Source organism: Cupressus sempervirens, chromosome 2, assembly GCF_028749045.1.
Source record: "Cupressus sempervirens isolate cs-2001-9-10 chromosome 2, ASM2874904v1, whole genome shotgun sequence".
In the NCBI taxonomy this organism is placed as follows: Eukaryota; Viridiplantae; Streptophyta; class Pinopsida; order Cupressales; family Cupressaceae; genus Cupressus; species Cupressus sempervirens.
The window spans coordinates 754,654,442-754,670,795 of NC_143119.1; the positions used below are offsets into that span (position 1 = coordinate 754,654,442).

Here is a 16,354-nt window from a genome sequence, read left to right on the forward strand (position 1 = left end):
CCCTCAATCACGGCTAAGCCATAACAGAGACCAAATAGCAAAGATTCCAGTAAAATGGTTGTCCAACAGCGGCATTGTTCACCAAAAAGGGCATCCAAACAAGAGAGCAAATCGCAGATGAAAATAACAGGCGGCTAGGGTTTGCAATAACCCTATTTGCCACGTCTTAACTCCAGCGAATGCTCACAAAACCAAATGACAACATAAAACCCTCATTTCTTCCTTTTATCAAATTCCTTAATGCCATTTAAGAGAATTTCGGGTCCGGTTGCATGTTGAAGAAAGTGGGTTATTTTTATTTTTGCATATACTTGTTACAATGCATAATGTGTCTTAATTAAAAAATTGCATGCGCATTTGTTTAAAGCTTTATTATGCTTTAGTTGATTTAATCAACTTAAAGCCAATAAATGAGTTTAAAATGCAATTTTTAAAATTAAAAAAGTAATGCAAGTAATAAGGGAAAGATGCCATTTAATTACATGATTTTTTTAAATTTATTTTTTATTTTTTTTATTGCAGAAGTATTAAAACGATTGTAATTATTATTTTATAATTGATATCTTATAAATTAGTTATTAAAATAATAAACATTCATGCAATTAGAAATATAATTAAAAATCATGCAATTAAATGGAGTTAAGGAAGGAGTTGGATTTAAAATGTCAAATTTCAAGGGGCAGCTGTAGTTGATATATTTAGAGGCATAGTTCAGACTGAAGATTTCAAATTGCATTATGAAGTGATTTTTGGCAGTTTGGGGGGCTTTTTTAGATTTTTCTCATGCATGGATGGTGGAACCTTAGTTCGGGATATTTTGAGCATGTTTTTGGAGTTTTTAGTGGTTTTTAATAATGAGTTAACTCATTATTTCGACCCAGCTTTCCTGTTTTGAGGGACTTGTTTTGTTGATATATACTCCTCTTATTTTGGAAGAAGGGGTTCAAATGCTTATATGATTGTGTCCTTAGTACCTTTTTCTCCATTATTCTGATCCATTATGTAGATGTACTGTTTTTGGGGCCTTTGATTGAAATAAAGTTTTCATTGGAACCAGTTTTGGAGTTGACAGATTCAGTTGTATGCGTTAAGGTGATTGATGTTATTCAAATTGTGTTTTAAATGGTAAACTTTTCTGAGTTATGTCTTATCTTGTATCTTCTTTATCTAAATAGCTGTTCGTAGGTTTTGAGTTGTGTTTTCCATTATTGATATATTCGATTGTGATTAATTTCCTTTCGTATATTTTCAAGTTCATAAACCTTCTCTTAAATTATTGATATGAATTAGCGGATTTTCAAGCAGGGGTTTCTTGTGATTGTCTTGTCAAGCTTTCATTGTGTCTCGGGTATAGCAGTGCTTTATGTTATCAATCCGGTGTATCACCTTATTTCTTTAAGTTTTCGTGTTAAGGTTGTCTTTTTACCCTTTTCCATCTAAATTTTTTCACTTCTCCATTAGTACAAGTAAGGTATAAGATATATCATACAGGAACCGGCCTAGAATTCGGAGGTTCAGCCAAATTATAAGTTACCCACAACTTTTGGCTGATCCCATGTTTCTCCAAAATCGCTGCGAGTTTTAGGACTTAAGGCAAATTTTCAGGGTGTAGATTTTGGAGATAACAGATACTTTATAGAAGAATATATATTTTGGGGTTTCAAGCAGTTATTTAAATAAAGAATTATATGCATGGTTGACGAGTACTTATGAATTAATCCTAATGACATAAAACTAATTCAAATTCTATTATGGAAATGGAAATGTTATCTGGGTTGATATACATATGTTTGATAATAATAATGAGATCAATATTATATATAGTGTTATATTTATATGGATATATATTATTATAATAACAATAAGAATGATATATGTATTATTATTGATAATCAATATTATAAATGTAAACTCAGGTCCTATTATGGTTTGGCTAAGAAGGGAAGACTAAAGTGTTACCAAATAAGGGCTTGTATAAATCCATGCAATGGAATTTTGTCCCAAGGTAGGGTAGGGGTCAGCGTTCCGTAAGCCTTCGTGATGTAGAATTGGACGTGCAAACTTTGAGGGAATCCATTGCAAGTTGGTATCTAGGAAACTGAGATAACACAGACTCCTTCCATCATTGAGCTGGAATAGTAATAAAGTAAGCATGAATGATAATAATTCAAACTGATAACTTAAATCTAATAGAATGAATGACTAATCTTGTCAGGGGATATTACAATCCAAACCCTAATCAAGGAAAATAAGTTGAATTAAGTAAGGTCCCGATAGGGGATATTACACAAATCAGACGTGATAAAGACTTCAAATCAATAAAGGAATGCTCAGAAATGTTTCCAGAGCCATACTAGCCATAAGTTGATCAAGGGCAACTTGTGTAAGAACCTCCTAGTCACCAAATCTCTTCTAAATTTTCTCTAGCTTCAACACATTTCCAATAGGTGTTAAGACCCAAGAGTAGTGTTTTACAGCATACAAAGATACAGGTTTGACATTCTCAAAGCCCAACTTGCCAAACTTCCGAGTGTACCACCCTCTAGAATTGGGTGGTTTGTATATAATATCATTTCTTCACCAAAAGCCACATGTGATAGCTTGAAAATTGGTGCCTAGTAGAAAGAGAAGCAATAAAATGATACCCAAAATGATAGCTCTCTATCTCACAAAGATATGGGCAAATCTTTGGTTCCTAGCTACTCAAAAGAAGCACTTCCAAAACTCAGAAAATTTCACACCAGCATTTAGAAATTGAATGTAATCTTCTCTAAATTCAAACCACACTACCAAAATCCACACACCACAAGGAATCCAACCCACATCAAAATATTGACAAGACCTCATCTTCTGAAGCCCAAATCCTCTAGCAAGCCCCAAACCACTGAAAATTGGCAACCCGAAGCACCAATCAGCTAGGATGGATATTTGACCATGAAAATCAGCAACTTAGATGAGAGCTTTTGTCATTGATCCAACTAAACATGAACTCTAGAAATCAATTTGGTAAAATAAATGTAAGTTGTCAAGTTATTAAGCATGCCAAATGAGTGCTCAAAATGTGAATATAATGAGTTAAATAAAATTAGGGCAACTGCTCTTTCAAGTTGAATTCCTTTCCTCCAAAACCAAATTACAAAGCATAGGCAAATTGTTAAGTTTGTAGCTTCAGTCGGATTGATTCGATCATGAGATACATGGTTGATGGTAAATCATCATTTAGACAAATATTCTTATATATATAATATATATGATATTATATATAAAATATAAATATTATATATATGGTTATTTAATTAATATATTTTTATTATCTAATGATGATTAACCATAGAGACATGTCTCTTCCTCTCATAATTATAAGTCTTTAAATATGCATTTGGAACACACCAATAATAATGGCAGTGTTATTACATTTGCAGAAAATGATCTTTAAACCTCAACACAAATAACCAAAAGGGTTAAACTCTTTGGAGCTCTCAAAATCAATATTGAAATTTTACTCTTCATTGGTCAATTTTTCTCATCACCTTAAGGAGGTCCATGATATAATCTCATAAAACGTCAAACCTGCCCATCCTTGGCATTGCAAAATGGATGTATGATTGCCCCCCTTTTAGAAACGATTTTGCTGCAAGGGTACACTTTTCAAAGCAACTTATAAAAAGTTAGCAATAAAATCAAATATCTCATCTAGAACATTAGAACATACCAAGGCCAAAACTAGAAACCACTACACTGAACTAAGAGGAATAGAGGCCAATGCCAAGTTCTAAAAATAGAATTTATTAAAGTTATAAACATGCCAAAAATAAAACGTTTGCCAGAAAGCTTTGAAAATTACTGCTACAGCTCACCTCAAGACATTGAGTTCCCTATCCATATACACTTAGCCTGTGCAAACTCAAAAATAGGCTGATAGAAAGTTCATGCTGAATTAGTGTCATGTTCCCTCTTGAAATAGAATTGCAGTTTTATAAATGACTAAATACTAAATAAAATATATAATAGTAATATATCACATGCTTAAAATAAACATAATATCATTACTAATATATGTATGATAATTATTCAAATATATCATTACCGTAGTAAGCCAATGAAGTCATTGAATAATATTTAATCAAGATTGAAAGATAATAAATGATCCAAATAATCATAACGAATATGTGTAATACAATTAAAATAATTAGTAGCATTCAAATATATCTAATTATTAAATGCCATATATTTCTCAAATTAATCCTATTAACTCTCTACATAAAATTGTATACATATTTTATAATCTTTAATTGACAATTTTGATATAATCCAATTATATTTATTTAAAAATAAGAATAAAATAGAAAACCATATTAAATATCTATTCCCCCTTTTTGGTTGGGATGTCCCACACCAAATGTGGTGACGGTTCCCCTTTACCACCTTCGGCCACATATATATTTTGTCGTCTAAACATTTAGAAGGACATCAAAAAAGGAAATAATGGTCCAAAAACACATATTCCTGCCCAGCATAAAAGAGATCCACATGAGTGGTAATTGGCATGAGGAGAATTAACAATAAGAGATAAGTTTAACGGAGGACCGAAAGGCCAATAGAATAATAATAATAAGTTGGGATGTGGTAATAAAGTGATAAGGTAATAAGAAGGAAATAGAGCAGCTAACCAAATAACGTAATTGTTGCCACCTTGGATTAGATACCATTATTATATTAATAATAAATTCATAAAAGGAGAGATGTAAGAAAGAACGGTATACTCAATAGAAATTAAGAGTAATGTAAGGTAAGTGGCTACCTCTAAAATATTAATATAATTAGTTATGAAGGAAAGGGAATATATAAACAAGAAATGAAGTTTAATACCATATGTTATTGAAAGGGCAAAGCACATATTAAAATTGCTGAAATTGTAGGATGGAGCTGGAATAATAGAAGTGGTTGTTAAAGTACATGTAAAAATGGAAAGTGGGGTATAAGGAAGTAAAATAAGGGTAATGTAAGAAAGATGTAGGAGAACATTTAAAGAAAAAATCTATGAACTAAGGGCAGAATCTTAGAAAAGTACAAGAAGATTAGTATTAAATGATAATAATAATAAAAATAGAATTCATTTAATAATAGGAGTATTGAAGAGAGTATTAGGCGGTGGAATCAATTATCAAACAATAAGTGAAAATAAATTTCAGATATTTTCAAGTGTGAAATACATTTTAATCATTTAAAAGTCACCCTACCATATAACTAAAACCCATTCTAAACCCTAAATTGGGAATTGGAAGTGATAAAAGGGTAAACCCCCAAAAAGGGGACATTACAGTTAGGTGCACAGAGGGGACCGGACAACTTTAAATATTCTTTCACTTTGGTTGCCTTCTAAAGATTGCACAATTAATTATATTCGAACTTTATCCAATATAACATGGAGTGTTATTTATTTGAAACAATTTTTGTGCTTTTATGATGCTTCATCTCTTCTAGACCTGCTCGTAGAAGTGATATTTTCAAGGAAACTTGTCGGCACATCCCTTGATCTTTTTCAGCTGTCCTTATATTGAGGATGCCTTGGATACGTCCCTAACCTTTCTTGCATACAAGAATCCTCCTTGAAACATGAAAAATATTCTTGGGATATCAAATGTTGTCCCTTGACCATGTTATGCCCCTTTCAAAAATGTATGAAAAAAATAATTATTTTCCCTCTAGTCCAGAAAAGGTGTAAGTAATTTATATAATATCTTAAAAATTTCCCTCCTTTGATGTACACATTCAACAAGTTGGATATTTGGGCGTGGGAGGAGTGTAATTTCATAGAGACATGGGAAAGTGAAACCAATTTCTAGATGTTGTGATTTTGGTTTCCATGACATTTCCATTACAAACATTGTTGCAATTTTGTTGAAAGCTTTGTGCAATTGTTAGACATGGGATGATATATATGTAAAGTTTATCTAATTGGAACTTGAATTTTTTTGTACGCTCAAGTTGAAAAGTTCAAGTTCCCATTGCATGTTATGATGAGGATGAACACATATTCTATGGTCACTTATTGATGCTGGTGACTGTGAAAAGTTTTCTTGCCATTAATGCTTTAACATAGGCAGACCTTCAAATTTTATTTTTATATATTTCTTTCCAATCTTAATAGTTAGTGAGACATTTTTTGTCTTCCAAGCCTTTTTCAGAAAGCATCTAAATCTGTTGTGACAAGATTAATTTTAACAATCCTTTGACAACTTTGGTGTGAGACCAGGCGGTGGAAGCGACCAAAAGAATTCTGGGAAGAGAGAATCAGCTTGTTTTGCAATACTGGGAAGGTGGAAACCAAACAACACTTCATTTTGGAATGTGAGGCATGCAGGGACAACATGGTCAAATTTGTGGATATCCTATCCGACAACTCATGGTACAACCTATTCAACAAAGAGAACATTGAGAAGTTTAGTGGTCTCATCATCAACCTTCACAAAAAGCGAACCGAATTAACAAAGTCAGTGTAGTGGGTATAGTGTCCCATAGGCTATTTCTCAGCTTCGTGGACGTTAAAATCTCATCTATCTATCTATCTTCCCTATCTCTTTTAATATAGGTTCTTATTTGTCCCTTTGATGAAATACAATGTTAATGATTAGCTTCATCTGTATATATTTCAAAATCATGGATAATAGTGCAAAAGGATTAGAGATCAAATTGATTAATTTCTATGTCAACTCAGTGAATTCTCAAATCGGCTCTAATGTTTTATAATATGGTCATATGATAAATATGGTGATTGGCTTAAGATATGAATATTTGAAAATTTCTATATTTTTAAAGTTTAACCATTTTTTAGATTGCTGTTTCTTTGCACGCCCTCAAAAAAGGCGTCCCATTCCTTGTCATCCCCTAAATGCATCCCTTGTTAAAAATGTTGTCATTGATGTCAAAGGTATGCAAAATTAATGGTGGATAGATCTGCAAAATGTTTTCGTTGATGGCCAAACAAGCTCCAAAACCCATTGAGGGCGTCCCCTTTGAGAGGAGGGCACAGAATATTTAATTCTACGAGTAGGGGGCTGACCCTTCCTTGACTGTAGCACTCAGCTTTGTTAAAGCAATGTTTTAATTTTTGCAAAATATGTCATTTTTGGTGTGTTCAATCACCCTTGGTTTGGGCACTCACCATAGTGAAAGGGAATTAAAATTAAAGAAAATGCTATCTTGGCCTACCTATACGAGGGGTTGCATTCATTGGATTAATGGGTGCACTTGCATAAATAAAAATGTAGTTTGTCTGGGGTTCAAATCATCAAGCAATTTAATGAATGTCTTCTCATTCATAGCAAATTTAGAGCAGACCTTAGATGCAGATCTAAGGTGAATGCTAGAGCAGAACTGAAGGTAAATTATTGCAGACCTAAGAGCACAACTGAAGGTGAATAATTGCAGACCTAAGAGCAGAATTAAAGGTGAACTACTGTAGCCCTAAGAGCAGAATTCAAGGGCAAATTATCACAAAACTTTTATCAGAAAAATATTGAAAATTTTAAGCCGGTTTCAAGAAGCTTTTTGAGCAGAGTGGTGGAGGAGGATCATTACTGATTCAAGAAGAAGACCAATCATCTATCACTTTATCCTTTTGGAGGTTGGTGCCTCATTTTCAGAAAGATTGGCATCTCTTGGTGAGTTGGTGCATAGTTGTGGGCATTGATCTCTCTCGTGAACTTCTAAGGTGTACAAGTTTTTCTAAGGTGTGTGGATTCCATTTTGTTAATATTTTCATTTTTAAGTCTTTTCAATGATTCAATCACAATGTCATTTTACTACTGTAGTTTAAATGCAGCCGGTTTGTAATAGTAGCATGAAACTTGAATCTCTCTCTCAAGATTTTGTTATGTTTAATTCTTTCATGATGATTAACATTAACCTGAACTACAGACATATTTATCTCAAGGAAACCATAGACTCAGAAGAAATCAAGTAAATGGTCCATTCTTCGTCCCATGACTGATCCTTCAATTTGCCCCCCATAGAATGTTTTATTCAGACCAGGGTTTTCATGTATTTTGTAGATGCAGAATAGTATATGCTCCCATTGTGAATTTTCAGAACTTACTGATGATATCTCTGATTAAGAGAAAACAGTCACTAACAAAATGATTTTTAAAAAAAAACTTGGAATCAGTTAGTGTCTATAATTGCAAATACCAAGCTTGTAAAAGAATCATTTATTGTCTATGATGTAGACTAGAGGCGATTTGTATTTTCTCAAATAATTCTTATGGCATAATTTCACCGATGTTGATTAAAATAATAAGGAAAATGTGTATGCACTATTGATTTGTATTTCATTGATTGATTAAATTATTGAGCACTAGGATATTTTTGAAATGTTTTTATAAATTATTTCCTTTTTATCGACGTTTTGTAGTCAAGTAGAATTGCTAAACTTTGATTTATGCCTAATGCATAACCTGATTAAACTGCACACAGATAGGATTGCCTCATTAGAAGGAAAATCAGCTCAAGCAATCATATCAAAGGTACAAGTCTAGTCATATTATATTTATTGGAAATGCTATTTGTAAATTATACTTGTTTACGTCTTACTACTTTATTGCAACAGAATTGGTCCAATTTCTTCAAATATCTATTAGCGTTTGCCTTGACATCTTTGCCTGCTGCAGTAGTGAACAGTGGTTTAAAGGCTATGCGGGTAAGCTAAATTGAATCAACCTTGTTTGGTAATCATGCGTTTTTGCTGACTTCTGAAAATATATTCTTCTGAAAATATAAATACTGATGCTTACTAAAATCATCCTTTCCGGTTTCACCTTCCTTACCTGTACTTTAAAATCTAGGAATGGAAGCTTTGAGTAATGAATCCTATGCTACCTTCTAGGTTGTTTGCAGTCTAACTGCTTTTTATGGTCTCTCTCTCTCTCTCTCTCTCTCTCTCTCTCTCTCTCTCTCTCTCTGTGTGCCCTAGATAAAATATTAGAGCAAACATATGGAGATAACTTTTTGGGTGAAAGAACAGTTTTCCGTGATCTTGTTTCTTTTCTGCGTGCATTCTAGGACTCCAATTTTGCCTTATTTCATTTCTTTTTTGTTGAAATCTTGTAATAGAATAGAGTTCAGTGCAAAACCTTGAAATAAAGAAATTATCCCAATTATTATGTCCTGAAATGATTGTAATGATCAACGGGACTTCCAGTGGGAGAAAGAACATTTTGCCGTGATCTTGTTTCTATTCTGCATGCATTCTAGGACTACGACTTTGCCTTCCTTATTTCATTTCTTTTTTGTTGAAATTTTGTAATAGAATAGAGTACAGTGCAGAATATTGAAGTAAAGAAATTATCCCAGATATTATGTCCTGAAATGATTGTAATGATTATCGGGACTTCCAGAGACAGCAAAGATACATATAAACAAGATATTGTTTAAGGTACAAATCAGTTTAAGTCTTAAAAATTGGTAAAGCCTAACTAAGAGAAGGTTATAAAAGATTATTTAGAAGGAGTACAGCCATGGAAAGATATTGTTTTTCTTTGTAGCTATTATAGAGATGTTTGGATTATGTCTCTGTCATCTTTCCTTGTTCAGCTCTTGGCAATAGCATGGGAATGTCTAATCAGGGTGCGAAGCAGTGGAGAAGAAAGCATCTCTTGTATTGCTTGAGTTTGCTTGTTGTATCATCATCTGAAAAAATGGTAATGTTGATGTGAAATGTAGGTTTTGCATTTTGCAAGTGTTTGAGAAAAGGTGTGGATTCGTAACTCTGATAAAGAAGGCTAAGTTCTGTAAAAGTCTAATAAAAAAGTTAAAGGTGTAACTGTAAACGATTTATTCTTTTGTAGCAAAAAATTGTGTATGGAAGCAAATCTCTTTAACCAAAGGAGAGAGAGGTATCTGTTGTTTATATTTGAAGAAGGACGTGTGCAAATTTCTTTATCATTGAAAGATATTAGATTATCTTTGTTTGATCTCGTATCCCGTTGTTTTCCAAATATAATATCTACCTGAAGTGAGCAAATTTTGTATATCCACTTTTTCAAACTGATATGGTTCTTCATATTTATCTCAGTTGATTCAAACTCACTCTATGTTGTCTTAAGAGGAACCTCCATTAATGGAATCAATTAGATGGTATTCATCTTAAAGGTAAAGGTAAGTTTATAACTAAATTCTAAACACAATAAACAAGATTTGAAATAAGAGGATCAGTTTGAGATACAGTAATGACATGGATGTAGTGACAAATAATAAATATCAATGTGGTAGCATTGTTGATGGTGGTTTGTATTGGTATCCCAAGTTCTTTCATTACTACCATGGTTATGGCCAAATTCTAACTTCCCTTAGTCTATCTTTGTAAAGAGTACCATAGTCTCTTTTCATAAGCAATACCATTAGAGTCAAATAGGGTTAGCCTCTCTCATTCATTCTATTTCAGCTTTCCTGTTTACCATGTCAGTCAAGGGAAATGATATTGATTCTACAAAGATTTAAGAATGTTAAGTCCCTACTTTCAGCCGTTTCATTCAAAACTGCTTCTAGGAAGCAATTAATTTCAAATGGTCTTTGTGATGGATTTAGGACCACCAATCAACTCCTCATTTCTACCTATTCCCGCTATTTGAGGAACTAAGTGATCAAAGTGGCATGTTGAGTTTCATAGTTGATAACAACATTATGCAACATTTTCCTTGTCAATAACAATCCACTTGACAAATTGTAGGTGTGTTTACTGCTCATTAGATAAAATAAATCATGAGTTAAGAATAAAGATGACAATGCATACTGGTTACAAGCTTAAAATATATCTTTATTCTCGCATGTAATTATTACAAATGAGACCATAGTGACTAGAGATAATCAACCAGGGGTTAGAGTTGATCCGACCATAACATACTACTTTGCTTGATGATACATGTTTGATCTATTCTTAAAGGACCTTGCAAGGGTTATTTCCCCTTGACCCCTGCAAGGGGCGCTACCCCTTGACCTTGCTAGGAGCCCTACTCGCAAGCCTTTCTAGGGGCATTACCTATAGGGTTCCATTGCATGCATTTGATCAATGTCTTGGTTGCCTAATAGTTGAGTTTTAATTATTGGATCTTCATTTGCACTGTATTCCAATTGGGTCATAGCATATACCATCTCATTCTTGCCCATTGCAATTGTTTCAAAGGTTAGAAATAGTTTCCAATTAATCAATTACTTTAATTGCTACGGTAGTTCGAAGTACTCACCTTGCATATTTTTTTGATTTAATTAATTTGTTATCATGCTCACAATTGCATTTGAGTGGCAACATTCATTTTTCATAACATTTTCCTCTTGGGTCCTTGCTTCATGGAGCTTGTCTTGTATTTGTATGTGGGTCTGGGTACATAGCCTTCTTTGTGAGGACACAAGAAATGACCACTATATCATTTTGCTTCGAACATGCCATATCTTCATATTCTCTAGGTCCACGCTATTTGCACAATAATTTTAGTTTGTCCTGCTTGTTCTTGTAGTCTCTAGCAAAGTGTCCCCATTCGCTACATCGTCAGCACTATATGATGGGACATCCTTTGGAGTTGTATAATATTTGATTTCACCACCCTCGTTGATTTCAATAACTCATTGGAGATCAGTTTTGTGTCTTCAATGGAGTGGATTGCTCTCCCCACATAAAGAGTACTTGTGTACTATTCAAAGTGACAAATTGTATGGGCACTATTGAATTGCCAATAACTAACTCAACAAATCTTACATAAGATCTTTGTAGGACAGTTACCCGTTGTACCTCCACATCTCACATCCCATTTAGATATGGTGGCCTAATGGGGAGCTCCTTTTGTTTTGTTTCCATTTGTCTTGTTTGCCAAGGTCCTTGTTAGTCAATCGCATCAGGTTAGTCAAATTGTGGGCTTTAGGCTCCTGATAGCTTGATGTCCGAATTTGTGTTATTTTTGTTTTCTCCTTATACTCTTTTTTTATCCTTTTTCTTTTCTTTTCTTGTTTGGTCTTGCTTGAGTTATAGTTTTGGCTTTATTGTAGGCATTTAAGGGTGGGAGGTAGTCATTTCTTCCCTGCACCCCCGATGGCTTGATCATCGATCCACAGAAAAACTAGGGATCTCTACTAGGAAATTAGGGATCAAGGTTTTGGGGATGTGAAGAAGTCCTCAAAGCTTTGACACCCCTAATCCTCGAAGCTGTGATACTCGATGGCTAGGGTCGGGGTAACATTATCCTCTCCCCTATAAAAGGCTAATAACACCTTCATTTGCCTACTTTGCACTTGTTGATTGATTGAGCTTAATTGAGCCTCCAAGCTTTGACTAGCGAGATCTAGCGAGATTTAGGGTTCTTTTGTGCATGATCGATGAGCTTTTGGTTTTTTTGGATTGCCGTCATCGTACAAGATTGTTGGTACTCTTTTTCAGCTTGGGTTGGTGCTTCTTCTTGTTGCCTTTGTTTAGGCTCCTTTATTTCTATAAATGCGTGTTGGTGTGTTTGCTTGTTTTGTTTTTGTTCTTTTCCCTTTTTGTTTAACCTCCCTACAGATTGAATGGATTTGTCTTTGTGCCCACAGTCTGGTTGAAAGTATTGTCCTGCATTTTGTCACCACAAAATGCAGGTAACAGTACAAAACTTTTTAAAACTAGTTTCAAATTTCTCTAAGTTGAATTTTTTATTTGATTTCTTAATGTTATCAACTCCAATTCACGTAGCGAATTCTTTTACTGAAGGCTTTCGTCAAGTCTTTTTCGTTTTTTTGATTGTCAAGTCTATGCTTGATTTTTGATGCCTTCATCGTCCTTTCTTTCATTTTTGAGTGTGTTTATTGGTTTTTAGTACTTTGGTTTTTCTCAAGTAATTACTTTCGGTTTTCCCTTCGATTTGATCTAACTTAGGGCTTAATCTGAGTTGTTAGTTGAAAAATATGACCATTTTAGTGCCCAACATGAATAAAAATATCATGTTATATTTTTAATTTGACATTCACTTTTTGATAAATATAACTTATATTCACTTTATGTTATGTTTTTAAGTTATTTGATCAATTAAATTTTCACTTAAAGTAACTATAGTGCACTTTATGTTATATTTTTAAGTTGAGTTGCTTTTTGATTTTTCACTGAGTGGCTATATTAACTATATAGTTCAATTTAATTTTTGACATGTAAATCAAATACACTTGTAAATATATAATTTATGTCCTATCTAACTAATATTTTATTAAGATTAAATTGACATGTGCTTATTATTATCACTTAAATGTGTAAAATCACTTAAAAGTGAACCATTTTCATTTCATTACATGTAAAAGTCACTTGAAAGTGGACCTTTTTAATGCCATTGCATGTAAAATTCAACCTAAAGTGTAAAATCACTTAGAAGTGGACCTTTTTGGTTGCATGTAAACTCACTTAAAATTTGCAATGACATTAAAAGGATGAGCTACATGTGTTATATGCATATGCACCAAAAAGGGGAGCTTTTTCTTTGAGTTGCATATGCATGTAACTTAAACATGCAAATGCACCAAAAAGATGCAATTTGCTTCATATAACATTTTTAATATATGCATACACCTCCAAAAGGTGCGTTTTGCATTGAAACACATGCTTTTGCCCTTCCAAAACCTGTTTTTGGAAGAACTTCATGTGGTTGACCTTCAAGAACCCGTTTTTCACTCAAATACTTGGATTTGATCATGAAATGACTCGAAAATCTCAAGGAGCAGAGGCGTTTTTGCATCTTTTGGCATTTCCATGCTATAGATGTTTGTTTTCATGCTAAAAGTGTTCTCTTTATGATGATTTGCAGTCATGTTTTTCTCCAAAAAAGTCCATTTTAGAATGATTTAAATCATATTTTTGCTTGGATATAATATCCCTTTCCGAATATTTTTACTAAAAACCTTTGATATAAAGGTGCAGATTTAAAACCAAACAAAAAGCCAAAATTTGATATAATTTCCTTTAATCGATTTGTAACCAGCAGATTTGCATACAAGAAAACTCAGAACAGTTTGTTTTATTCCTCCAATATTCAAAGTTACATATATAAACTAGGAGTTAACACAAATAACTGCCAAATACGTTACTGTATTATATAACAGCAATACAATAACATACATGTAACATCAGGATAATCTTCAACTACAATTACTTGAATTTAATATTCTAATTATCTGATGAGATAAAACTAAACTAATACTGAAGTTAATCTAAATTCTAAATCTATTTTAATTACTGAATTTCAAATTCATTCTAATGTTTGAGAATACTGAAATTTAACCCTGATCTATATTATTGCAAGGAAATACTGCAACTAACATACTAAAAAGATTCATTTTTACATTACATCTATTTATAGAGAGAGAATATGTCGGTTATATAGATATTGCATAAAAGAAATAAAGAAACTTAAATAAAACAAAATTACATACCGATTTACTTGAGAGATTTATCCAAATTTAATTGACCAAGCTCTGACTTTGGTAAGGGGGAGAAGCATTAACATGGGCTTAACCTCCCAACCGCGGACCTTTTTACTTATCCCCACAAGTTCTAATTTAATAGAATGGCCCTCCCTACCCGAAGGTCAGGCTTGGGATGTTCATCGATCCAGTCATCGGAGTATTCAGGTGGGTTGAGGTCCCAACAGCTATTTGATTAAATAGCTGAAGTATCAGGACAACAATGCGATCATTTTGTTGTGGCATGAATGCCCTTTTATCGCCCTGGCCAGGGATTTCAGAAGTGGGTTTTTGTAACCCGATCTCCACCGCTCAGCTTGACAATCAAAGTGGATTTACATGAGCTAATCAAATTATTTTGAATTAATTAGTTATTGATAATCTTCTTTTTTTTTCTTGTGTCAGGTTCATCTACACATCCCACCGTTAACAGATCTACAGATCGGTGATTAATCAGTGCCTGAACCTTTTTATATCTTATTCTTAAGATTATGGTTCTGCTTTCTCAGAGTTGATCCTCATAAATGATTTTGGTTAGATGAAAACAGAGCAGTTTATGACACCATGCTACGAATTTGAGACACAGGTTGATAAAGATGCAATTCTATATTCAAGTATTTGGATTTGAAAATGGTGTAAAACAAAAAAATGAGATCAGAATCTTAACTTATCAGAAGCATCATATACTACACTACTAGACAATGTTTGCAACTCTATTGTTTCCTACAGTTATGATGAGCTTCAAGTTTAATATTATGGCTGAGTCTTTTCACTTAACTCTTCCTTACTGTTACAACCCGACTCAGAAAGAAAGAAGTCATAGAAGGTGAAGAAACAAAACGTGAGTAAGGGATTGAAGTATGTTTTAACACACTCTTACTTGTCCACAATCTGCTGAACGATTTGCTTGCGAGTCCTCAATGCAACTAGCTCTCGACTCTCAGAAAGTGCAAGAACGTCTTCACATATGCTATGGTGAAAGGCTTTGCGGTTAGACAAATCGGAATTGCAGACGTGAATACTTGGCAAGAAACTCGAGTATCAAAAGAACAGTCTAGAATGAATAACCCACGGCAAAGAAAAGAGGCTTTCCTTATCACCAATTCCAGATCATTGATAGACAATTCCTCAGACCATGGCGAGAGTATTAGCGGGCGGAAGACATTGGTTACCGTCATGACAAAGGTAGAATTTAAAAGATATGAATCGACTTTTCATCTCCTGCCGTTACAAGATTGAAATACGATTCGAATTCCCAATCGATTGGAAAAAAAAAAATAAAACGTTGGGACAAAGGGTGAAAAGTTTTATTAATATAATTTAATGTTATATTATTATTTTGGTTAGATTATAGTTAATTATATTCAAAGTGACATTATTGTATTATAGACCCTTTTATAATAGTGCCACTTTGCAATATTTAATTGTGATTCAAATCAAAGTAATAATATAATATTAAATGATATTACTTTTTTTTTTTAAAAGGTAAGAATTTTATTATTTAATTTAATAATCTTGTATTATTATTATTATTATTTTAGCTCATGTAACTTTCCACTTTGAACTTTTATTGTCAAGCTTTAACAACCTTGCCATGGCGTCTTTTGATCAAACCTGATATTCCTGATAACTAGGTCACATGATTGTCCCATTTCCGGCTGACCTCTTTTCGTAATGCTTCCCCTCCTTCTCGAGTCTTTATCCTGCAACCTTCAAAAACAATCATTCTTGCCAACAACATCAATTTCATAATTCATAATAATATCATTAGGAATTTTCATCATAAATAATAATTGTTTGAACAACGGTTAAAAACTATATTCTTTTCACATGAACACAACGGCTATAAACTATATTCATTTCACATGAAAACAACGGCTATAAACTA

At 33.2% G+C, this 16,354-nt stretch overlaps 1 protein-coding gene across 4 annotated transcripts in view; it reads left to right on the top strand.

Moving 5' to 3' along the window:
• The window catches only part of LOC149575617 (uncharacterized), a 268,148-nt gene that overhangs the window by 41,163 nt on the left and 210,631 nt on the right, over positions 1-16,354 (top strand). For 2 of the 4 annotated variants that reach the window (XM_089815380.1, XM_089815381.1), the window contains exons 3-5: positions 6,257-6,409; positions 8,476-8,525; positions 8,609-8,698. In XM_089815380.1, coding sequence (XP_089671506.1) covers positions 6,257-6,409; positions 8,476-8,525; positions 8,609-8,698 — 293 coding nt within the window. The remainder of the gene's footprint in view (positions 1-6,256; positions 6,410-8,475; positions 8,526-8,608; positions 8,699-16,354) is intronic. The other 2 variants (XM_089815382.1, XM_089815383.1) reach the window with 1 other exon arrangement.